The sequence below is a fragment of the Anoplopoma fimbria genome, chromosome 8, assembly GCF_027596085.1.
Source record: "Anoplopoma fimbria isolate UVic2021 breed Golden Eagle Sablefish chromosome 8, Afim_UVic_2022, whole genome shotgun sequence".
Taxonomy (NCBI): Eukaryota; Metazoa; Chordata; class Actinopteri; order Perciformes; family Anoplopomatidae; genus Anoplopoma; species Anoplopoma fimbria.
In genome coordinates, this window is record NC_072456.1 from 640,607 (window position 1) to 665,064 (window position 24,458).

A 24,458-nucleotide genomic window follows, 5' to 3' on the forward strand; every position below is an offset into this window, starting at 1 on the left:
GTGGCACCTGATCACGATTACTGTGTGATTCCAGAAACAGGGGAGAGGGCAAGTGTGTTGACTGAGGAGAACGAAGCCTTGCGTCTTCAAATAAGAGAGTTGCAACACCAGGTCGAGGTGCTACAGCTACGGCAGCGTTTTGGGATAGAGCGTCTGGTAGGATCGGACGCGGACATTCGTTTCTACACCAGGTTTGCGTCCCACTAGCATTTCATGGCATTTTGGAGATTGGTGGAGCCTGCCGTGAACAGCAAGATGGTGAGGATTACCAGCGCCAAAACGACGGCATCTGCCAGCAGCAGCAACACAGTCTCTCACCAAACAACGGTATGTAGGCTAGAAGAGTTGTAGCCTATGTAACACTAAAATTGTAATTCTATAATAGTCTTCTGATTAAACTCTTTAATAATAACAATAAGTAATTAAAATGTTAGTCTGCAAGGTTACAAAAACTTTTATTTTTTTTTTCAACAGAAACTTCCACCTATTGACGAGCTGCTGCTCTTCCTGATGCATCTGTCAGCCGGTTTACATCTCAGGGACCTTGCAGAGAGGTTCAGTATCCACCGCAGCACTGCCAGTCGGATTGTGTCCACTTGGACACACTTCGAGATTGAAGGCAAATCCTGCAAACATCTTGAATAAAATAAAGCCATAGTGTAGCTGCCTTCTCTATCACTAGCGCAGCGAGACCGGAAGCGTACCAACCCACACCGGAATACGGAAGTAAAAACCGTTGGAGACTCCTGCACCTAGCCTATTGTCCGAAAAATCCAAAAACAAACTTAAATCAAAGGGCTAGTGACGCACCATGGGTTTGTGGTTTACGCAGGCAAAAGAGTTTATTGTCCATACAGAATTCTGTGTTTCTCATGATTTATTTGGTAAAACAAAACAAGCAAACAATCAAAAGAACAAAGGAAATCCTGTCTCTGACTCTCCTGCGCTGGTAATAAACCATAGGCCCACCCCGGTACATGCTGGTCCTATACCTGCCTACTCCTATATATAACCGCAGGTGCCCACAGTGTTACCCAATTACAAACAAATTACAAAACCAAAAAACTAAGTATACTAAACAACAACAAAAATATTATTAAACTAAACGAATGACTTTCAATAGAAAAAGCTATCTTAATATATAAAAAATCTAACCTTAATAAGCAAAATCTAGAATAATTAAACAATATTACTTGCATAAAATAACTAAATACTAACACCTCTAGCTCTTACAGTCTCCATTTCACTTGTTTTCAGAGGATCGACTTTTCCACATCCAATTCGTGGGACTCTGTTGTTATAGCCGGTGCAGTGGAAGAGTCCATCGCTGTGGACGCTGTTGTTGTTGAGTCCAAGCAGAAGGACTCATAGTCATCGAGCAGGAGATTTAAGCTGCTGATGTCCACAGTGGCTAAACTCTCTGTGTATGGACGCTGTAACTGGACGGTCTCCATCACACCGTTCTCTGAGGTGGACATCTCTGTCACATATTTGTGTGTGGGAGGATCCTCCACCATGTCTGGGTTCACTGAGGTCACACACAGCTTCTTGGCATTCTGGGTGACTTCTTCAGATGTAGAAGCTGCAGAACAAACAAACAGAAACACTGATCAATCCTCTAAGACTTGGTAGAACTTGGTAAAAGCTTCTTATTCTATGTATTTTGACTATCTATGCTCTATCAAAGTCCAATATGATCCCGTCTTGGAGTTTTCATCCTGTTTCACATGAAAACAAGCTGTGATCCTCAGAAATATTGTCTTACCTTCAGCCATTTTGGCGGCATTACTCCTGTCCCTCTTTCTCTTTCCCTACACAAAAACAAACACGTTAGACTTTCCATCTGACATGAGCTGATAAAAACAAGACTCTTTCAGTGACTTTGTTTCATAAACTCTAGTGTTCTGGTGTTAACAGGAGTTGTACTTACATAATTGTTGCTGGGTGTCCAGTCGGGGTGACGCTCTGCATGGAGACGTCTCTCTATTTCTGCCTGTTGGTAATATTTGGCCTGCTCATCGTTGGACAGAGACTTCCACTGTGGAAAGAGGACAACATTAATGAGAGCGGGCTCCAACAAACTCCCACAATGCATATGTGTCGTAACAGTTTGCATTAAGACATGTTCTTTAGTTATGAGACAATAACTGAAAATCATCAAAAGTTGATGTCAAGATGTGAAGATTTAGAGTCAGAGGAAAGAGTTTTCTTGGACACTGATCAATAAAGAATCTTTTACCAAACTGTCATGAAGGTTGTTTAACATTGAGTGTCTCACAGAGCAAACACACTTACCTTCTGTCCCAGGATGGTGTTTACGACTGCACTCCCGCTGGTGTTCATTTCAGTCACAAAGTTTGGCCTCTGCTCCTTCATGAACAGGATGAAGGTGTTTGGCGGCCTCTTAACCTACGGCCGATCGTTGTGCTTGTCTTCACGTTTTCTCTTTCTGTTGGAATACAGAAAAATAAAGTTTAGGAAGAAACACTAAAGTGAGCAGAATAATACAATCAAACAACAGCTGCAAGGAATTAAATACAAGGTAAATGTGTCCAAAATTGCAGAGCTTACTTAGTCTTGACAGTGTTCAGTGGAGGAGCAGCTGAGGTAGAAGGGACGGCAAAATCAGCTGGAAGCCTGTAAATCAACTGTCCATTCCTACACAGATGAAGAGAGACAGAGATACTTTAGTTCATAGAAAGATTGTGTTTGAAGATAGAAACAGAAGCTCAATATCTGTGTACACAGTCCTGTTACTTACAGGACTCCAACAAGAGGCAGGTTCTGGATCTGGTCTTGCACTACTGGAACATTGTTAAACTGGAGACACAAACACACACAGAGCAGATGGTTAGAGAAGCTGCAATAATGTCCCCTGTCTATCAGGCTACATCACTAAAAGAAGATCTGGGGTACATCCCAAGTCTCTTATTGCATCCCCGTTTCCCTCACTTGAGAAGTATCCCTTAAGGCAGCGGTCCCCAACCACCGGGCCGCGGTCCGTGGGTCATTTGGTACCGGGCCGCACAGAAAGAATAAATAACTTATATTATTTCCATTTTATTGATTATCAGATTCTGAAAGATGTTTTATTTTTAATTACATCCGCCTGTGCCTCTTCACACATGTCAAGACGCTTGTCTCGGTCACGTGATACGTTACCTCAAAAAGGTACACACATGCTGTACCCATGTGCCAAAATGAAAACTGAGCTTGCATTATATTTTTTCATGCGTTTGCAACCAAAATCTTAAGTTTTTCACAAGCCCTTCACTCTGGTCCCTGATAACCCTGAGGGTTTCGCTAATACCTGGAACAATTATTACCCTCTCATGAGGTTCTTATGCAATGGGAACATTGATCACAGCTCCAGTAAATAGGACGGACCTTAGCTGCGACTTGGCAACGAAAGATATTTCCAGTCTCCTCAGCTCAGAATCAGAGTCAATAACATTGCATACGGTTGAAAAAGTAAATATAATTTGACAGTTTGTTTAAAAACAACACCAGCTAGCTAACCAGCTATGTCATTGTCCCCAAATCTTTATTTTTTACGAAATCTTTATTAATGTAAGACTGGCACAAAGCTAACGGTATGCTAGCAAGTTTGGATGTCAATAATTGGGTATGGTTGAGAAACAGTAAATATAATTTGACAGTTTGTTTAAAAACAACACCAGCTAGCTAACCAGCCATGTCATTGTCCCCTAATCTTTATTTTTATAAAATATTGATTAGCATAACACTGGCATTAAGCTAATGTTATGACACCAAGTTTAACTAGTCAATAGTTGGTATGTTTGAGAAACAGTAAATTAAATTTGACAGTTTGTTTAACAACAAGACTAACTACCTAACCAGGCATCTCATTGTCCCCAAATCTATTTTTTTTTTATGAAATCTTGATTAGCATAACACTGGCATGAAGCTAATGTTATGTTAGCAAGATTAGCTGGTCAATAATTGGGTACAGTTGAGAAACAGTAAATATAATTTGACAGTTTGTTCAACAACAAGCTTAGCTAGCTAACCACCCTTGTCATTGTCCCCAAATCTATATGAAGTTTTGAAAGAACAAATGAGAGGACATGTGTACTGTCGGGCCACAGCCTGGAGTAGCGAGTTACAAAGCAAATTCAAATCAGAGAGGCGATTGTTTATGTGTCAAGTTCAGAGGGGCAGTGAGTTCTTTGGCTGTACTGCAGAGGCTAAGGTTGTTACAACGGGCCCCAGTACTTGCTAGTTAACTTCTAGATTTGAAGTACACACACAATATTGTATTGTCTCCTCACATGATCAAATAGAGACTTGACATTGGACAACATCTGCATGCATATTACCCAGAGATCATCATTGCTTGATCATTGCTTATGTGTTTATCACAACATTTTTATTAATAGTTTATGTAGAATAAGCTACAACAACAAAAAAACTGACAGAGATGGGATTGCATTTTCGAGGGATTATATAAATATATAAACTATAATAAACACTGTGTCTTTCTGAGTGGCCAATATGAATCCCTTTTAAGAGACTTGTAAGTAAGAGAGTCTATTTTTACACCCCTGACTGTTCATAATGAGCAGTCTTCACCCTGTAATGGTTTTATAATTACAGCTAAAGATCTATGCCAGGGTCAGTGAACAAAAGTGTCACATGGTGTGAGGCTGTGTGGAACAAAGTGTGCTAAATAAGATGTGTGTGATCACATCTCAGCCACAGGGAAGAACCAAACTTGGCTTTCAGCTGACTCACCGCAGGGAACAGACAACAGGCTATTGATCCCAGAGTCAGTTGAAACACTGAACACACTTTTCCATCAATGTGAACTATAGTTTGTTTTCCTTCACCATTAAACGTTCACATCTCAGGATGGTTATTTGTGTAATTCTGAAAATAAATTATCAAATTGTTAATTTAAAAGACAAATTTTACTCTGCTGGCAAATATTTTCTGTTGCTATAATGTAGATGTGCATACAAACGTGGCTGTTATAGTCTAAGAAACAAAACTAATCCGTTCCTAAGAATTTAATGACATCACAATTACTAAGGTGGTTACAGATTTGCATTACAAACGATGACTTTCATGTTATAATTGGCAGGGAGGAATTCAATGAAATTGGGTTCATAAAGCAATAACATGGAGGTGATCTCCGGGGCTGCAGATGGAGAATGATATCTTTGTCATCAATCATGGAGGTGTTTTAGTTTCATAAATGGATGATCATACAGCAACCCAGAAAAAAATGACATGCATGAGAGCAGCTCTGGATATTTGTTTGGTTCTAAGATGAGCGATCTCATATGAGTACAGTCTCCAAAATTTCAGGCTGAAGAAGTAAAAGAATGTGTAATTTCATATATTTTAAAACTGATCCTTGCCTTCCCCGATGGTATAAGCAGCAATGGTTTAGAATCATGGCCCTGATTGTTTCCAGAGGACGCAGAGAAGCAGTTTCTGGGCAAAAACTGACAAAGCATGTCAACATAGAGCCTTCAAAACATTGGATTATTAAGATCAGGAAAAAAAGGGGGAATAAAAAGAACTAGAAGCAACTTTAAACTTGCGTTAGAGGCAGGTTGTGAAATAACATGAACAAAGTCTCAATTTTGTCTTCGGATGCCAAACAATGGCCTCACTGCAGCGATGATTGAAGACCAGCGCAGCGGCTCAAGTCTCTTTCCACTTTTCAAGTAGCATATGGGTGTTTGATGTAATCTCTGCGCAGCTTTGTTGGCAGATTTTAGGGGCGTCAGGTCAGACGTTCAGTCGGTGTTTGGGAGCTTTAAAAGGCTAAAGCCTCCTATGGAAATCAAAAGCCCGGTGCTTCACCTGAGCCCTGCCGCTAGCTTCTCCATGGCGACTTTGCGCTCTTCTGCTTTTTGCTGGGAACGGCGCAAGACGTTCCTCAGCTCCTGAAGATGGTCCAGCGTGCCCACCAGCTCGCCTTTCACTGTCTTCATTTGGCTCTCCAGCATCTGTGTGTGATGGAGGGAGTTCCTCCTGTGTCGCCTGCTGGAGCGCACTCTTTCCTCCAGGTCCTCCACTGCAACAAGCGACCGGAAAACAAACAGTCACTCATCATAGCCACCAGCTAGAGATCGAAAGATAATATGATGTTGGAGTGTTTTGTTTGCAATACAGACCCATGTTCTCCTGGTAGCCCATGCTCTCTGAACCAGTCTCCGTCTTCTTGTCAAACAGGTTCTTGGTCTGCTGCAGCATCTTCTCCATCTTGACAAGTTCAGCTGCCTTGGTGTCGCTGTCTCGACGGATTTTCAGTAACTCCTGCTCCCTCTGAGTGAGCTCCCCGTGAAACTTACTCATGTTGAGTTTTTCAAAATCTAAACAGCACGATCTGCAACTTAACACAACGACTCCAATTGACCTGTGATACAACAGCCGGCAACCTCAGTGAACATAAGACACAAGGATGACGCCTCTGAACCCGATTTTAACATCCAATCATGTTCCACACTGAGGCAGACTTCTCTTCCAGCTCATGAAACGGCGGTTTTGTTTGCAAATGAACTGCACGGCTGGTGATATTTAGCTTTTTATAACTTTGTGTAGCCTCGGCACATGTCTGGAAGTCATCTGGAAACAGCCAGTTCTCAGTTCACATCATTACAATAGATAAGTCATAAGACTGGCTCCGAGCAAAATTGCTAATTTTTACACTTACTCACTGGTGACAAAGCTCCTCTTTGGAGGATTTAGAACAAAAGAGACAAGGAGGAATTAATTTCAAAACAACTTGAAAACATGAGCTTGACAATATGACGCCAGTGGGCTATTCTCAATATTCTACTGGTGATTCCTTTAGTATTTAAAACAAAAATAATTTGTATATAAAATATTTTTATTTATTAAAAATGTTAAACTACAAAGTAGAATCAAAGAAAACTTTATCTTTATCTCAAAATAGACCGGCACAAACACACAGAGTAGCCATGCTTTGTCTTTTATTGATAATGTTACAAAAAAAATATTAATGGAAGCTTTAGAGCATTGTGTTTACAACTCTGTAATTGTGTTACATACAAAAGTATATGTGGAAGTAGTCAGGCAGTCTGTGAATAATCTTCATCTAAGTCAGGCTTTTTCCCACATGCCATGCAAGTGTGACTGTGTCCAAAGGCTAGTATGCAAAAAAAAATTGGAACCCACGTGGGGATGTAACCCATGGCTAATAAGCAAGATGTGCAGCTCGCTCTCATTCCCAGGTCAAACATCGCCACTTTGTCAGGCCCCTCGGGGTACCGTTGCTAAAAGTATGGCTCTACTCATACAAGGCCTTGAGGTGAGACTGGAGGCACAGCATGGGGCATCAATGGAGACTCTGTTGTGCCTAATTTCAGCCAGTGAGAGTGTTTTGCACTTTTTCCACAGCCTCTCTCTGCTCTCAATTAGTGACCACCATATCCCTCCTTTATTTCTTCATGATGGCTAAATGTTTGATAGAGCATATCATAACTTGTCTACACTGCTGCCAGTTTGTGGTAATGTAGGACATGTTATCTGGGTACCTATTAGTCTTCCATAACCAAGCTTATCCAGTTAAAGGTCGCGGGGGCTGGGTGCTGGAGCCGATCCCAGCTGTCAATGGGCGAATGCAGGGTACACCCTGGACAGGTCGCCAGCCTATCACAGGGCTACATACATAGACAAACAACCATTCACACTCACATCCCCACCTACGGGCAATTTAGAGTTTTCAATGCACCTAAGCTGCATGTCTTTGGACTGTGGGAGGAAGCCGGAGAACCCGGAGAGAACCCACGCTGACACGGGGAGAACATGCAAACTCCACACAGAAGGTTGTCCAGGCCGGGAATTGAACCCAGGCCCCTCTTGCTGTGAGGCGACAGTGCCAACCACTACACCACCGTGCAGCAGTATATATATAGGAATTTAGCATAAACCGGTGCTGCAATAGAATTCCTACAATTAGTGTTTAGCTAAGTCTTCTACATTAAAATCAATGCCATAATAATCTGCACTGCTCAAATTGCAAATCAAGAATTTGCTACGAATTTATTAGCGCCAACAAAAAGCAATGGTCACAAACCAGATTGCTCAAACGTGACAATCATCAAACCTTCTTTGTCACATTTAGTCTAAATTAAACCTTAACTGAAGGGATGGCTTCCCAGATGAGGAATTGTGACAAGGAGGGGTCCTCCCAAGATTATACTTAAAGCAAACACAATTTATTCAACTCAACATGTGTGCTGTAGAGGTGTTGCAGGGTGGATGTCTGCTGAAGCAGGGAAGAGACAGCAAGCACATGGACAAGCTTTAATAGTCATGAAGGACTTTTGCTCCATTGATTTGCACGTCCAGTTAGAGAGACTGAGGGGAAATGACACAAAGTTGCAGGAATTAAAAAAAATAAAAGTATATAATACAGTGGCATAAGTGTCAAAATACACTTACCTGTTGAATATTTATTTATCATGGATATTTATAGATTGCAGATTTCATTTGTTGCTGTTTTAAACTGATGTTTACAATCACTATCAATATAAAGAAACCTAAAGCTGACCCATAAAAAATCAATAACAACGCATGGTAGTTTAATCAGTAATTCCTGTGCTGTTGACACTTAGCCACATGTCCCCTGCAAGAAGTTCCCTCTACTCCTGGGCTTCGGGCTGTTTCTTTGGTTCTTATATACAGTCTATGGTTGTTCCTGCACCGTGACTCCCTCCTCCAGGCTGGTCCCATGCAGAAACAAAAAACAAATCACATTGATTTTAAAAACCTACACCCTAAACTAATGAAACTGTGGATGATACAATGCAAAACCAAATTTTGAACAGTAAAAAATTTACTCAGCCACAGTCACATTTTTACTTATCCGAACAAGATAGCAATGTCTTTTTCAAACAAAAAGTTTATCAAATGAGACCTCTTCCCTTTCGGGGTCATCCAGTTGGAGGAGCGACCCATTAAACGCTGCTGTGTAAGATATTTGAAACACTTCTCCACAATGAAGCGATTGTTTTCCAGAAATCTCAGTACATGCACATGACCAAAGAGAGCATAAAGCATTGTTGATCACGTATGTTGACCCTCATCACTGTCCAAAAGCCTGGCCATGCGGCATGCTGCAGTGCGTTGTGCATTGTGCAGCGTATTTCTTGTTGTGGTGAAGATAATAGAATTATAATAACTAATAATTGGCTGCTTAAATCTGCTGTCAACAATTCAACTTGTCCCAAGTTGTGATCTCCAAAATCCATCACATTAGAGGGAAAAGAGTTGGAGATAAAAGGGTCACTCTAAATAGAATTATTCATCAGGCTCATACCGAAAGCATTAGTCATCACATTAACATAAGACTGCTGAAAGTGAAGCACACCATCTGTTTCATAAATTTAAGCAAGGACAGCATATTTCCAGAATGCTGTTCTGTAAATAAATGTATCGTTTCATATGTGGTGTATAAAATGTGTTGAGGGAACTCTCTACTTTTAAATCATCCAATCTACCTGAGACTGGGGATAAATAAATGAATCAAACCATCTGTGAGGAATTACAAACATGTTTTCAGAAACATGAAACTGCTTTAATTGGAAGATTTCAGGTTTCTATACATATTTTCTGACGACCACTGTATGAGCTCAAATGAAGAAGGTGCTTTCCACAATTTTATTCACAGAATGTAGGAGCAGGACTTCATGGGGGTCAGAAGAAGGTTCACAAGAAGATACAATAATGAGTCAATCTTAGCTTTAAAGGATAAGGCGGAAATGTATATTTTGTTTGTTGTCAATAGGCCCTATTGTCACTTTTGGCCAAAGCCCATTTTAAGACGCAATTATTAAAAAACATTGTGAAGTATATACATTTTTAAAAGGCCAAATAATATCCTCAAACAGCTGGGCATTTTAGTTTTTTTGCACCATTACTCAAACAGAAGGATAGAGTGCATTTGTTGGGAACTATTTTCAGCTGCGGATTGATACATATTTGTAAGTGTATGTGGGATTAAAGGGACAGTGTGTAGGATTTGGTGGCATCTTCGGGTGAGTTTGCATATTGCAACCAACTGGATACCCCTCCGCTCACTCCTGCCTTTCCAAGACTTTGGTAACGTGAGCTGCCAAGTGCAAATCTGTGGTTATGCCGTTCGCCTACTCAGAGGCCATCTTTACCATATTTATACTATTTTAGGAGCAATGGAAGTTAGACAGCATGAAAAGCAACGTGTAAATGCAAAGGGCCCAGTGTTTGGTTTGTCCGTTCTGGGCTGCTGTAGAAACATGGAGATATAAACAGCTCATTCGTGGCTGTACCTGGACCGTGGTCGTGCATCCTGCTACGGCCCTGCTGACACCGACTGCTACCACCATTATTATTACTAGTCACATTACTATTACTATTACCTGTACCATTAAGCATTTTAGCTTTACTTCCACCCTGAAGCCCTTTTTGCTTTCTCGCTCTGCAGGTTTCCATGAATCGTTGTGGTACCTGGACCGTAGTCGTGCCTCCTGCTGTGAGCCGACTGACACCCACTGCTACTTCCATTATTATTATTAATCACATTACTATCCCTATTTTCATGGCTATAACTCTACTGTAATAATTGTTGCTGTTATTATAAGTAGTCTTATTATATGAATCATTTATGTCATATACATTGAATGTGTTGTATCTCTGTTATGCTGCTCATTCTGTACACATGACATCTATTGCATTCTGTCCATCCTGGAGAAGGATCCCTCCTCTGTCGTTCTCCCAGAGGTTTCTTCCTTTTTTCTCCCTGTTAAAGGGGTTTTTTAGGGGAGTTTTTCCTGTGCCGATGTGAGGGAAGGACAGAGGATGTGAGGGAAGGACAGAGGATGTGAGGGTGTAAGGACAGAGGATGTCGCATGTGCACAGATTGTAAAGCCCTCTGAGGCAAATTTGTAATTTGTGATTCTGGGCTATACAAAATAAACTGAATTGAATTGAATTGAATTCTAAGCTAACAAAAACACAATTCCTTGTTTCAGGTGATTACACAAATGAAATGAATATTATATTTCATATCCAGAAATGCTACACAGTGGTCCTTTAATTCAAAACAAGCTCCATTGTAATAAAGCAGAAAGTCAGAGTGGCTCATTCATGTATTTTTACTAGTTTTTGGACAACAATGGTGATCTTAAGCACAAAGTACTAAGATAGATCAGGCTTTGGATACACTGACAATCCTTGTCTAAAGACAGAATGACGCCTGATACTGGATCTTTTCTGGGCAGGAATCACTAGAAAAATTTTAAAAACAGAAATACATTCTTGGTGTGATGTTTTCTCGCATCCTTCAAGCTCATGAACCCAATCCCACACATTCTGAATATCCATGTTCTTTGTACACAAGCTGGATACATCTGTAAAATTGTAATACAGGAGAGTCACCATGAGGTGGAAGGCTAACATCAGTTATTTCACATGAGTCTGCCTGCTCTCTCTCAACAAAGTGCTTTTATTAAAGCAATATTCTTTTTTGTGAATCATTTTAAGGCACATCAACTGTCCTCACAAGCTCTGTTAAGGATAATTTGCAGCGCAGGTACAAATAGTTCCAAATCAGAAATGATTTCTAGGCGGGTTGGTGACAGGAAAACATCTTGTCATTTGTTGCCATGGTTACTTATTGGCTTGCGACGGATGTCAGTGGAACGACGAGGTAATGAGCAGGTGTGGGCTGCAGGACTAAAGAGGGATTAATCAAAGGTAAACTGAATTTAGACGTCGAAATCTCTGTGGATGTTTTCCACTGTTGATTAATCTGAAAGGTTATGTTTGTGGAGAAGGCCTTCATTACATTTGACATTGTGCATGATTAGTTGTCAGGCATCCAAAGATGACTATTTCTGAAGCCCATCTATCTCAGTAATTCTCTATGCACCACACCAGTGGTGCCACTTCTGCCTTCCTCTCTGCATCAAGGTTGTTGTTTGTTTGTTCTTATATGGAAATAGATTTTTTTATCTGCCCACTCAAAGTGCCTCAAGGTAATCAGCATTACATAATCGCAGGAAACACCATATGTGCATCCGGTTTCTGTCCTCCAGGCTCACATAACTCTCCTCCAATCTCTAAGCAAATCCAATATACCAGGCAGTGATGCCAGCTTTGTTTCTGTCTTCCCAAATGTTCTCTCTATAAAGAATTTAGCAGTGCAGCTATCCCAGCTCTGTTGCCCTGCATGCATTCTTTAGTCTTGGCTAATCGAATCTCTTTTATTTCTAACTGTAATGACATATTGCGTTTGTGCAATCACAGAAAGTTTTTTTCTGGTTTGATGGATGGTAATGTGCAGCATGCTGCACATGCTAGTGGGCAGTATGATGCACACTAGCATGTGCCCATTACCTTTAACTGGTGCATTCCATGAGAGCACTCTAGTATGTGTTCGTTTGTAAGATGCCAGCAATAGATCTTACAGATCAAATATATAGGGCGAGAATTTAAGAAATCCAAACAAATTTCCGGTAGCTTTAGTGCAATATTATAGACAAAGCAATAATGTGATATTTATGCTTTTCATATGTCACATTCATATGCAAATCTCTTCCTGAGCACATAAAGAAGAGGAGGCTCTACAGCTGTTCCCTCTGCTCCCCCACTATTAAGATTCAAGAAGAACATACATGCATTTAATACAGGCTAAACCCAATGAAATGTAATGAGTAATAAAATATACATCAAAAAAGGATGACATGATTCATGATCCTGCCATGGTAATGGAACCGACAGCTTCGTATTCTTCATCCTCCTCCTGACACAAGCTTCCCTCTGAGCTGTGAGACTTGTCCATGGAAGAAAGCCTGAAGACATCTGTCTCATCTCCCTATGAGACTGATACTCTTCCTGAAATAACTTGTGTTTCAAGCCAGCAAGGCATTACAAATCTTTTTCATTGGAAGTTTTCATTGGAAATGAGGTAACATGTGTCAGCAATTTGTTTTAATATGTATTTGTATTTTAAACGCAGCAGGGCAAAATGTCAAAGGTCCCTTTAGCTTAGGTAAGCTCCCTTTCGGGTCTTCAGAATTCTCTTGCCATCTCTGTGTCACGTCTGTCCATCACCCTAAATGACATTTTTATCTTAGACAGCTGTGGTCAATCTGAATAAGATTCTAAACTCTGCATTTAGCAATTTTACATTTAATTCTATATGAATGACATACTGTATTAAACCATATACAGTTGCCTTGATGAATGTTAGTAATTGCCTATAAAACATGCAGCAGACATATATTCACTCTACATTTAGCTCTGTTTTGTTCTCCACCACCTCCTGAGGGAAACATCTGGCTCCTTAGCTGCTAAATGCTTCCCTATGTTCACCGGTTAGTTGCTTACTTTGTCTGACGATTGGTGATGGAAACGTTGTGTATAATGCAGTAGGCCTACAGCAAGAAAAGCGGCTAATAGGAGCTTTGAGAATTAACCAAAACAGTAAAGTTATGACCATTAAAAAGCAAAACACTGAGCTGAAAGACGCTAAAAAAAGCCCTGTAGAGCTGTAAGGAACAGCACAGTATGGTGACAATGTTCTATAGCTTTGTCACTAAGAGTGAAGGACTACCAACGAAAACACACCAGAGCAGTGGCGAGGTGCGGCCTGCAGCAAGCTGCCATGCAATGCCAATGGAAAGCTTCGGCAGCACTTGATTTTTTTTTTTATTCTGCTGCAAAGTTGGGGAAGGCTTATCTTTAAGCGCCAATGTCCAGCTCGAAAGTACCCGCAGCCAATCAGGGAACAGAGTCCTGTGACTATTGTGACATGTTGACCTATGTATACAAATAATTTCTTCCTGCCTGGAAAGCATGAACACGCCTCCTAGTCGCAGAGACATGTGATTAATGCAGTTAGGCACTGAACCGCTGCCTGGTATGTATTTGCCATACTGTTACACTCAGTGTTGTACGTAAGATATTCAGATATGTTTTTGCAGCCAGCGCATTCAATTAGAACGATGAAGAGACAGTTTCACTGGAACAACTTAGTGGGTCTCTATCATCAGGTATAAGTGGACACCCTGCAGCCAATCAGAATCAAGTATTCACCAAGCTCCATTGTTGATACAAACATGTTGCTTAGTGAGGTTTTATTGAAATGTTTAATGAAATGTGTTTTTCTGTATGAAGCAGTTTACGTATATTGTAAAGCACATTTGTCTTAAGTGTGTTGAATTCACATATTACATTTTTGTGATTTATTTTCTCATTTAAAATAATCAAAACACACATGTGAATTTTAAGTCATTTATGATTAAAAACTGGCACCTGAACATATAAACATATTTGCAATGGAAATAAGCATCATTGAAGGCTCAGGATTGTTGCAAGAGAGAGCCCAGCATGCCTCCACCCTAAAGCTAAGCTGTGTGTGTACATGAGCCACTGGAGGCTGCACACTGTGACCCATCCTCCATCCTCCCCTCATGTGTCGAAACGCCCCGACAGTGATCGCGGCCAAGATGAGCCTCACTTCGCTGCAGTCGACGGCGCATGTAGGTCTGCCTCCACCTGCCTCCACCATCCTCCACTGGGCTGCCGACAGGACTGGTGATGCTTCATGTTTTACACTGTTCAGGGTTAGTAATATAGGCGTTGCCCGACACCTCACGAAGCGTGCGCCGAGTTTCTCCCCTCAACAGCTGCTGTGAGATGTTCTCCAATTTGCCATGGCAAGAGGTCTGTTTCCATGGGGGCTCTTCAGGAAGCCGCTGTACATCCAGGTAAGCTGAAGGAAATCCCTCCTCCCTCTGCTATAGCTTTTATCTCTATACACTCACATAGCTCATATACCTCATTCTACAATCTGACCTTCATTTTGCATACGGATTGCAGGCATTACTGTAAAAGGCTTTTAGGACTGAATCATGAAGTCACTTTATGAACGACGGCTCAACCATCCTCCTCATCCTCGTTGCTGTAGCAACCACGTCCATGATACATGGTGCTGTTATAGCCTACAGTCACATTCAAATGAGGCTGTTTCGGAGGATGCAAAACTTTATCACCTTTCATTAAATGAGTCATTCAGTGTTTCCTTATGCCTTTTTCGAGGCTTTTATTCACCACATAACAATAAACGCTTTACCATCATCCCTTGGATTGTATGAAATCATAGACCTGTAAATGACATGGTGCTGCTGCCCTGGTTATCCTCATCTTGGAAGATGTTGAGGAACATTACGTAACGTGTTTGATGTGAGTGAAATTAGGCGAGGTCCACTGTGGCGTTCCTCATAAGTATAATTAAACTCTGCTGCTAGGGGAAGCCCCTCAAGGGCACGTGGAGGTCTCAGGAACCCACATTTAAGATCCACACAGATAGATCATGGATAGAAAGTCAACTTGAGCACATTCCCTGGCTGGCTTGGTTGTTCAAAGTGCCTCCATGCTGCTGCGTCATCAGACCATTCTGACTTGAGTCTCTGCTGTTTGTCTTTGAGACATTCGGCTAATTTTGGTTGTACATAGTGTCGTCTGAGTGGCTGCTGTGTGCTTCCTGCCCGCCTGCCCCCATGCATGTCAGAGACAAAAAAGCTGTCAAGTGCAGTGAATAGAGGAAGAAACAGTCGGTCTCCAGGGACAGCCACCTGCATCGCTCACTTTTCTAGGCCACCTCAGCCTTCCAGTGACAACTTAAGAAGTGTCAGTCTGTGATCCTTGGAGGGAAGCTAGTTCTACTGAAATACAAAAAGATGACAAGTCCTGCAAGATAAAAATGTTGGTCTTGTTCCTATGCAGATTGTTTTTTAGTACAGAAATATTTGGTGGAGCACAACGTTTGTGCTCATCCTGTGCAGGTGTTTCAAAGATAATTTTGTCTCTTATGTCTTAAGTCATATTGCAGAGTTCAAACACACGGTTTAAGTTAAGTCATTGATGATTTTGAGGCTTTATAAATACACCCAGTACTTACTGAGATGATGTTGAAGCAGACCAAATGTTTGTTGGCGATAAATAGTCAGCAGCCTTTCTCAGATATTTTACATATTACACTTGTTGGTTCAGATTTGGGAGGGGGTTTCCCCCTTACAGGAAGCTGCAGTCCTCACATGCAGTGTTTGTAGGTGAATGTCATGCTCATGATGTTAGATTTACAGCACCATGACAGACAGAACAACTGCTGATAAAGTAATGTTCACATGTGTTATTGTCGCAGTATTGAGTCAGCATGGAAATGTGTGCTCTGTGTGTGTGTGTGTGTGTGTGTGTGTGTGTGTGTGTGTGTGTGTGTGTGTGTGTGTGTGTGTGTGTGTGTGTGTGTGTGTGTGTGTGTGTGTGTGTGTGGTGCCTGCTGTCTGGACTGTGATGAGTCAGATATTTGTAGTGTCTGTGCAGACAGCGTGGCATCCTTTTTTTTCCTTCAGAAAGTGTGAGCGGAGAGGCATGCTTGACCGCTACCGGGGCAAAGCTCTTTAAGGTTGTCATCAGCATTTCATGCACAAACAGCACGCCTTGTCTTTTTTATTTTATTATTTGTCAAACAAACTATTTGCGGTTATATGCTGTTATTCACTCCTCCAGCCCCGTCCGTCTTTTGTTTCTCTGTTATCATGTCTTTCTCGGCTCTGCACAGCGGCCCATTAACCGGCAACCTCTGAGGGATAGCTTTATAATCATACATAATGGATGAATGGCGTGCAGGCTGCAAAAGCCAAGTGTCAGAATAGCAATGTGCTGCTCTTGATCAGCTTTAATCTCCTCTCTGCCTCACTAGTTCGACATCAGCTAGCACGCCTTTAACCATTCAGCTTGTGAGTCTTTGAATATAACTGAACCTTCAGAATTGAGATGGTTTGAACACACAGGGTTCCCCAACAGGGCTGTGTTTGTGGGGGTAGACTTGGATGGAGCTCAACCAGATCGACGCAGACCATTTCTTTCCACCCACCTCAGCACATGGCCACAGCTCCCAGTCAGTCTCTAATTAATAGCTGTCACAGCAGCCACAATCAATATCACCCCATTAGCTGTGTTTGTGTAACTCTCTCCCTTCACAGATGGTCAATACATAATCCCAGAGATAGGAATGCATCGGCCAGAGTTGAAATGAAAGCCACAAGCTATTGATTAGAAAAAGGCAGACCATACATTTGTTTCCCCGCAGAGCGTTATTTCCATAATGCTTCTGCTGTTGATACATTTCACTTACGGAAAAAAATCGATAGGGAGGTACAGGCAGCAATAGTGTGGTCACTGCTTTGACATGTTCTGTGGGCCAGCACGGTCAGATTTGTTAGTAAACCAGTCGATAAATAAAGCGGCAGAAATCATATTTAAATAGCATGAGTTAGATAGTTTGTTATTGATCATTTGATCATTTACTATTTCTTAGGGGTGTTTGTGAGATGATTTGTATTGTACGTATAATACAGGCTGTCAATTGGACTCATTTCTTTAAACAGCTAAATCAGCAGTCAGAGAGTAATTTAAAATTTATTTAGGTGACACAACCTGTTTGATTTTTCTAGACTTGTAATAAAGACCGTAAACCAGAAAACACACAGGAGCTGTAAACTGACCGGATTCAGATATGTGAGCGGTAATCTTGACTGTACTCAGGGTTTTTAAAAATACTAATAGTTCATTAATAATTAGTACCAGTGCAACTCAAAAGAAGCCTGTGAAATAATTGAATTCCTAAATTGACTTGCTAAATAATATTTTCTGTACATTCTGTGAATTCCATTGTCTTTAAAGCGGCCATAACATGTTAATTTCTATATTTAAACATGTATTTTGGGTTTCTACTTTGACATATTTACATGCTTGAAAGTTTAAAAAAACACTTACATTTTTGTATGCTGTCTTTCTTAATATATACAGCGGGTATATATTGAACACGTCACCATTTTTCTCAGTAAATATATTTCTAAAGGTGCTATTGACATGAAATATTCACCAGATGTCGGTAACAACCCAAGTAATCCATACATACAAAGAAAACCAAACAAATAAGTTCAGAAATTAAGTTATCTGTAATAAAATGGAATGACACAGGGAAAAAGTATTGAACACGCTTACTGAAATGTATTTAATACTTGGTACAGAAGCCTTTGTTGGTAATGACAGCTTCAAGACGCCTCCTGTATGGAGAAACTAGTGGCATGCATTGCTCAGGTGTGATTTTGGCCCATTCTTCCACACAAACAGTCTTCAGATCTTGAAGGTTCCGTGAGCCTCTTCTATGAACTCTGATCTTTAGTTCTTTCCATAGATTTTCTATTGGATTCAGGTCAGGTGATTGGCTGGGCCATTCTAGCAGCTTTATTTTCTTTCTCTGAAACCAATGGAGAGTTTCCTTGGCTGTGTGTTTGGGATCATTGTCTTGCTGAAATGTCCACCCTCGTTTCATCTTCATCATCCTGCTAGATGGCAGCAGATTTTTATCCTTCCTTCAATTATATGAAGTTTGCCAGTGCTGTATGCTGAAAAACAGCCCCACACCATGATGTTCCACCTCCAAACTTCACTGTTGGTCTGGTGTTTTTGGGGTGATGTGCAGTGCCATTTGACCTCCAAACATGGTGTGTATTATGGCATCCAAAGAGTTCCATGTTGGTCTCATCAGACTATATTCTCCCAGTATTTCACAGGCTTGTCTAAATGTTGTGCAGCAAACTTTAAACGAGCTTCAACATGCTTTTTCTTCAGCAATGGAGTTCCTTCAGATTACAAGAAAGAACTTGTCAGCTAGAAGTGTAAATTGGTAAAACATTCACCGACATGTTGATAATATTCCAATGTTGTCTTTACAGCTTGTGATGCTGCCCCCAAGTGGCCAAAAAATTAAATAATGCAGGTTTGAAGATATTTAGTCTTAAAATGATCAGAAATACCCTTCAAAAACAAGCTTGTTTAACTACAGAGTGTAAACTCCTCATGTTGTTTAATTCTCAGAAATAGAGAAGAAAATAAAGACATTCTAACAAATAATGAAGAAAACATGACCTCTATGTCCTCACTGGTAGCACCTGCCCTGGCGGCAATGGCAGAGAAATATACTGACATGCTTTCTCCTAAAAAGAATAGAGTAACATGAGATTAACGACCACTGTATGGAGATAAATTATATTACAGAGTGACATATAGAGGCTGTCTGAAAGCTTTATTTCTGTATTATCTGTGGTGTCAAAGGCACAAAATGGATGGGAGATCCATTTAGAGACAGATACAAATGTAATCCCTTTGTCAATACTGAGAAGAAACCTCACCACTTGTGCTTCTAAATTTGCTTATTCTTATTAGTTTGAGTGCTATGGAAAAGAGCAGAGTGACCAACAAGCTATTTTATGGTTAACTGTTAAGTTGTGTCAGAGAGATCCCAGAGGAAGATGAAGCACCGAGTGTTACAGAAAGCAAAAGGTAGTGGGAGGGGGAGGAGATAGAGATACTTATCCAAATGAAGACAATAGGAACTGAAAGGGGCAGACAGTGGAAGCAGGGCGAGTCCATCACTGTCAAGTGCAAGAATCCATAATGGATGTACTGTTAAAAACTCCTGTTCTCCAATTGGAAGACTGCCATTATTGATCTAAGCAGACTGTATTCATCAGCTGGGGAATTAGAAAGAAAATCAAAGGACAAGGTAATGAGTCCGACTCGCTCTAAATGTTCCAGTGTTGCTGTGCCAGACCACAAACACCATTTACTGTTAATTACTGAGCACCTATTTAGAGGCAAATGCACTAATGATGTACTCAGTGACACAAATCACTTAGGAGCTCATTTGTATTCCACTAACTGGCCTGTTCCCACACTCTTAGGCAAAATTACTTTATTGTAAACATCAATTAAAAGATGGCTTTGAGTATTGTATTGTCATTTTTAAAAGTTTTGATATTTTTTTGTTAGTTTGACAGAACACATGCTGAGCACATACACTCACCGGCCACTTTATTAGGTACACCTTGCTAGTACCGGGTTGGACCCCCTTTTGCCTTCAGAACTGCCTTAATTCTTCGTAGCATAGATTCAACAAGGTGATGGAAACATCCCTCAGAGATTTTGGTCCATATTGACATGGTAGCATCACGCAGTTGCTGCAGATTTGTCGGCTGCACATCCATGATGTGACTCTCCCGTTCCACCACATCCCAAAGGTGCTCTATTGGATTGAGATCTGGTGACTGTGGAGGCCATTGGAGTACAGTGAACTCATTGTCATGTTCAAGAAACCAGTTTGAGATGATGTGAGCTTTGTGACATGGTACATTACCCTGCTGGAAGTAGCCATCAGAAAATGGGTACACTGTGGTCATAAAGGGATGGACATGGTCAGCAACAATACTCAGGTAGGCCGTGGCGTTTAAACGATGCTCAATTGGTACTAAGTGGCCCAAAGTGTGCCAAGAAAATATCCCCCACACCATTACACCACCAGCCTGAACCGTTGATACAAGGCAGGATGGATCCATGCTTTCATGTTGTTTACGCCAAATTCTGACCCTACCATCTGAATGTCGCAGCTGAAATCGAGACTCATCAGACCAGGCAACGTTTTTCCAATCTTCTATTGTCGAACTTTGGTGAGCCTGTGCTAATTGTGGCCTCAGTTTCCTGTTCTTGGCTGACAGGAGTGGCACCTGGTGTGGTCTTCTGCTGCTGTAGCCCATCTGCTTCAAGGTTGGACGTGTTGTGGGTTCAGAGATGGTATTCTGTAAAAACTTGGTTGTAACGAGTGGTTATTTGAGTCACTGTTGCCTTTCTATCATCTCGAACCACTCTGCCCATTCTCCTCTGACCTCTGACATCAACAAGGCATTTTCGTCCACACAACTGCCGCTCACTGGATATTTTCTCTTTTTCGGACCATTCTCTGTAAACCCTAGAGATGGTTGTCCCAGTAGATCAGCAGTTTTTGAAATACTCAGACCAGCCCGTCTGGCACCAACAACCATGCCACGTTCAAAGTCACTTAAATCCTCTTTCTTCCCCATTCTGATGCTCGGTTTGAACTTCAGCAAGTCGTCTTCACCACGTCTAGATGCCTAAATGCATTGAAGAAGAAGGGGATACTTCTGTATCGCTTGAAAGATGTCAGCTGGGTGAACTGTTGAGAAGACTGTTGCCGGTATGGGTATTTTCTAAACTTAGGGCTCCATGCAGGCACCTCATCTCACCAATATCACTGATGCTTGGATGACGGTTTTAATCCCCCGTTACATAGCCCTCCTGTCCTGGGCCATGCCCATCCGAAAGGCAGTTTCTAATGTTTACAGTCAGGTATATTTACATCTATATTAGTGTCAATGGAGTGATTTAATCTCTATGGCTGTTATTTCTCAGTCCTGTATTGTGCAGGTTTATATATCTAACATTGCTTCTAAGAATACTCAGGTTAATGCAAAGGTCACTGCTTTGCTAGAAAAAATAAATAAATCCTTGTAAGGGCTTACTGTGAGCTCTGCGCATGGAATGAGGGAGTGAGGAACTGAGGAACGGGCCTTTAACAACAAGCATGACTCTCATCCGCTCATTAATCTCCATTTTGATGTATGTCATGTGAAAAATCCATTTTATCCGTCTGGCCTCAGATCACCCCGGCCAGCTTAATGCACTGAAACATCCCCACTGCAGATAATTTAATGAGCAAGGAGTATTTCGTTTAGAACACTGATATTCCACTGAACTTTAATACATGAGCTTATCTTGAACAGCTATGTCATTTTGTAGCTTGTAGCTTGTATTTTTTTTCCAAAAAAAAAATGATAGAACCCTTTGAAATCTGTTTCCAACAGGCCAAATTTTCCTACCTGCATATGAAGTACCTGTTCTTCTCCTGGCTGGCAGTGTTTGTGGGGAGCTGGATAGTGTATGTCGAGTACTCGTCCTACACAGAGCTGTGTCGTGGGCACGACTGCAAAAATTCAATAGTGAGTATGCATATGCATTGTGGACCCTTCCACACCTTTTCCTACATACTGTATGTCCTATATTCTTGCCTCTCTTTTCCCCAGTTCCCTCTGTGCAGCTTACCAACAATTCCATTGTATTTTTCAGTGTGATAAATACAGGACAGGAGTCATTGACGGCTCGGCCTGCAGCAGCCTGTGTGAGAAAGACACGCTTTACCTGGGGAAGTGCTTCACTGCCAAGCCCAAAAGCCAGGTCAGTCTTTTTTTTTTTAAATCAAATACTCCTCTCCATTCTGCTTGTAGTGAATCCAGCTGCACCTCAGGCCGACCTTGTTTATTTCAGGTGTACTCTGGGAGCTGGGGAGACCTGGAGGGAATCATTAAGTGCCAGATGGAGGAGGCTCCTCATTACGATTTGGGAAGTGAGATGGAACCCAGGAAGGAGGCTGCAGCCTTCAACAAGCCCACCAAGGGGACGTCTGTGGAGAAGTTCAGAGAGATGATCCTCAACCACCTAAAGGTCAGGAAGCCCTCGTTAACGCTGCAGCTGGTAACATACATAAGAATAACTTTATTTCATATTTGCTCAAATTATCACTATATCCTGAAAGGTCATCTTGTTTCTACCCCTTTTTAGTGCTCCTAAAGGAATTTGCAAGATTCCATCTCGCCCAAAGACAAAGAGCAAAACAGAGCCGAGGAGTCTCTAATGCAGCAACCAATCACTGCTCGTGAAGCTCTTAAACTTCGATCAAACTGAAATTCAGGCAGCTTTGAACAGATAAAAAAAGATTCTGATACTGTATTGACTTCTTCTTGCCTCAAATGTTATCAGAAACAGATTTTAGTGTATTGTTCAGCTGTAAAATAAGCAAGTTTGCTCTAGTCATTTTTCAACATGGCGGCAAACTTTCTCATTTTACAGCTAAACAGTAAACTAAAGGATGTTTTTTTTTTGTTTTTTTATCATTGGAGACTAGAAATAGACAAATAGTAAGATAATTGTGAATCACTGCGTTCACAAGCAGTGATTGACAGCAGCCTTACAGACTCCTTGGCTCTGATTGATTGATTGATTGATTTTTACGGCCGTGATAGAATCTTTAAAATTCCATCAGGAGCATTAAAAGATGGAGGAACCTGCTTTTTTCAAAGATTATCTGTCTGATGCACTTCCTATCAGGACATAGTGACAGCCTGAACAAATATAATAAAAATATCTTTTTATAAAAGTTAAAAAGTGTAGCTTTAAACACAACAAATAGAATTGAGTAACTTAAAAGCTCTGGTTTGCCTTAAACTTTTCTTTCTCTTACAGGCTAAAGTGGGGGATCAGGCCAACCTTGCTGACCTGGCGACACAAGTCTTGTCCATAACAGATGCCAACAAAGACGGTCATATCTCGCTGCCCGAGGCTCGCTCCACGTGGGCTCTGCTGCAGCTAAATGAATTCCTGTTAGCATTGGTCCTGCAAGACAGAGAGCACACGCCCAAGTTACTGGGCTTTTGCGGAGACCTGTATGTGATGGAGAAGGTGCCACATTCCCCCCTGTACGGCATCAGCCTGCCCTGGATCATGGAGGTGTGGATTCCTGCAGGTCTGCGCCGCAGCATGGACCAGTGGTTCACCCCCTCCTGGCCACACAAGGCCAAGATCTCCATCGGACTGCTGGAACTGGTCGAGGACGTTTTCCACGGCACGTTTGGCAGCTTCCTCATGTGCGATGTGAGCGCCGCTAGTTTCGGCTACAATGACCGGCATGACCTGAAGGTGATGGACGCGCGGTACATTGTTCCTGAAGCCATCTTCCAAGAGGACATCCGGCAGCAGCGCTGCGATGTGGACGAGGACTGTCTCTACGGGGCGGACTGCCTCACTTCCTGCGACCTCACCAAGCACCGCTGCACACCGGAGGTCACCAGGCCGAACTTGGCCAAAGCCTGCGAGGCACTCAAGGACTACATTCTGAGAGGCGCCCCGTCCGATGTCAGGGAGGAGCTAGAGAAGCAGCTGTATGCTTGCATCGCACTGAAAGGTTCAGCTGAACAGATGGAGATCGAGCACTCACTGATTCTGAACAATCTCAAGACTTTGCTATGGAAGAAAATCTCTCACACAAAAGACTCATAATAGGAAAGCATTCAGAGGCACAAAGCGATTCCTTAGTTTTTAAATAAAATATTGGACTGTTTCCCCATTCTGGAAAGATAACATGATTCCCCTTATTTATTCATCTTTAAATGTTTAACTTATGTTTTATCCTAAAGCAGTTGTCAATGAATGTTACTTTCATATTATATACTCGGTTAACTTTAATAAAATGGAGCAAAATGAGCAAGAGCAATTTTTCTGTCACCGTGAGAATGGCAAATCAATAAATTTGAAACTGTAAAAGCCGGAATAGTGAGTTTTGCTCAACCCTTTGCAGTGCACCATATTTAATTTACCCTTTGATTTAACTCACTCAAGACAACTTTTCTGTCCAGAACATATCCGTTTTTGCAGAAATTATTTCATGACTCAATGACGCCATCGTGTGGTTATATTACACAAACTTTCCTAAATAAATGTGA

The 24,458-nt window shown here is 41.4% G+C and overlaps 1 protein-coding gene across 1 annotated transcript; it reads left to right on the plus strand.

The window, feature by feature from the left end:
- Nucleotides 1-14,509: 14,509 nt before the first annotated feature.
- LOC129094828 (divergent protein kinase domain 1A-like) lies at nucleotides 14,510-24,256 on the plus strand. The gene is made up of 5 exons (XM_054603103.1): nucleotides 14,510-14,750; nucleotides 21,768-21,902; nucleotides 22,030-22,137; nucleotides 22,228-22,404; nucleotides 23,203-24,256. The coding sequence occupies exons 1-5, from the start codon at nucleotides 14,697-14,699 to the stop codon at nucleotides 24,013-24,015; spliced, it is 1,287 nt and encodes a 428-aa protein (XP_054459078.1). The 5' UTR covers nucleotides 14,510-14,696; the 3' UTR covers nucleotides 24,016-24,256.
- Nucleotides 24,257-24,458: the final 202 nt, after the last annotated feature.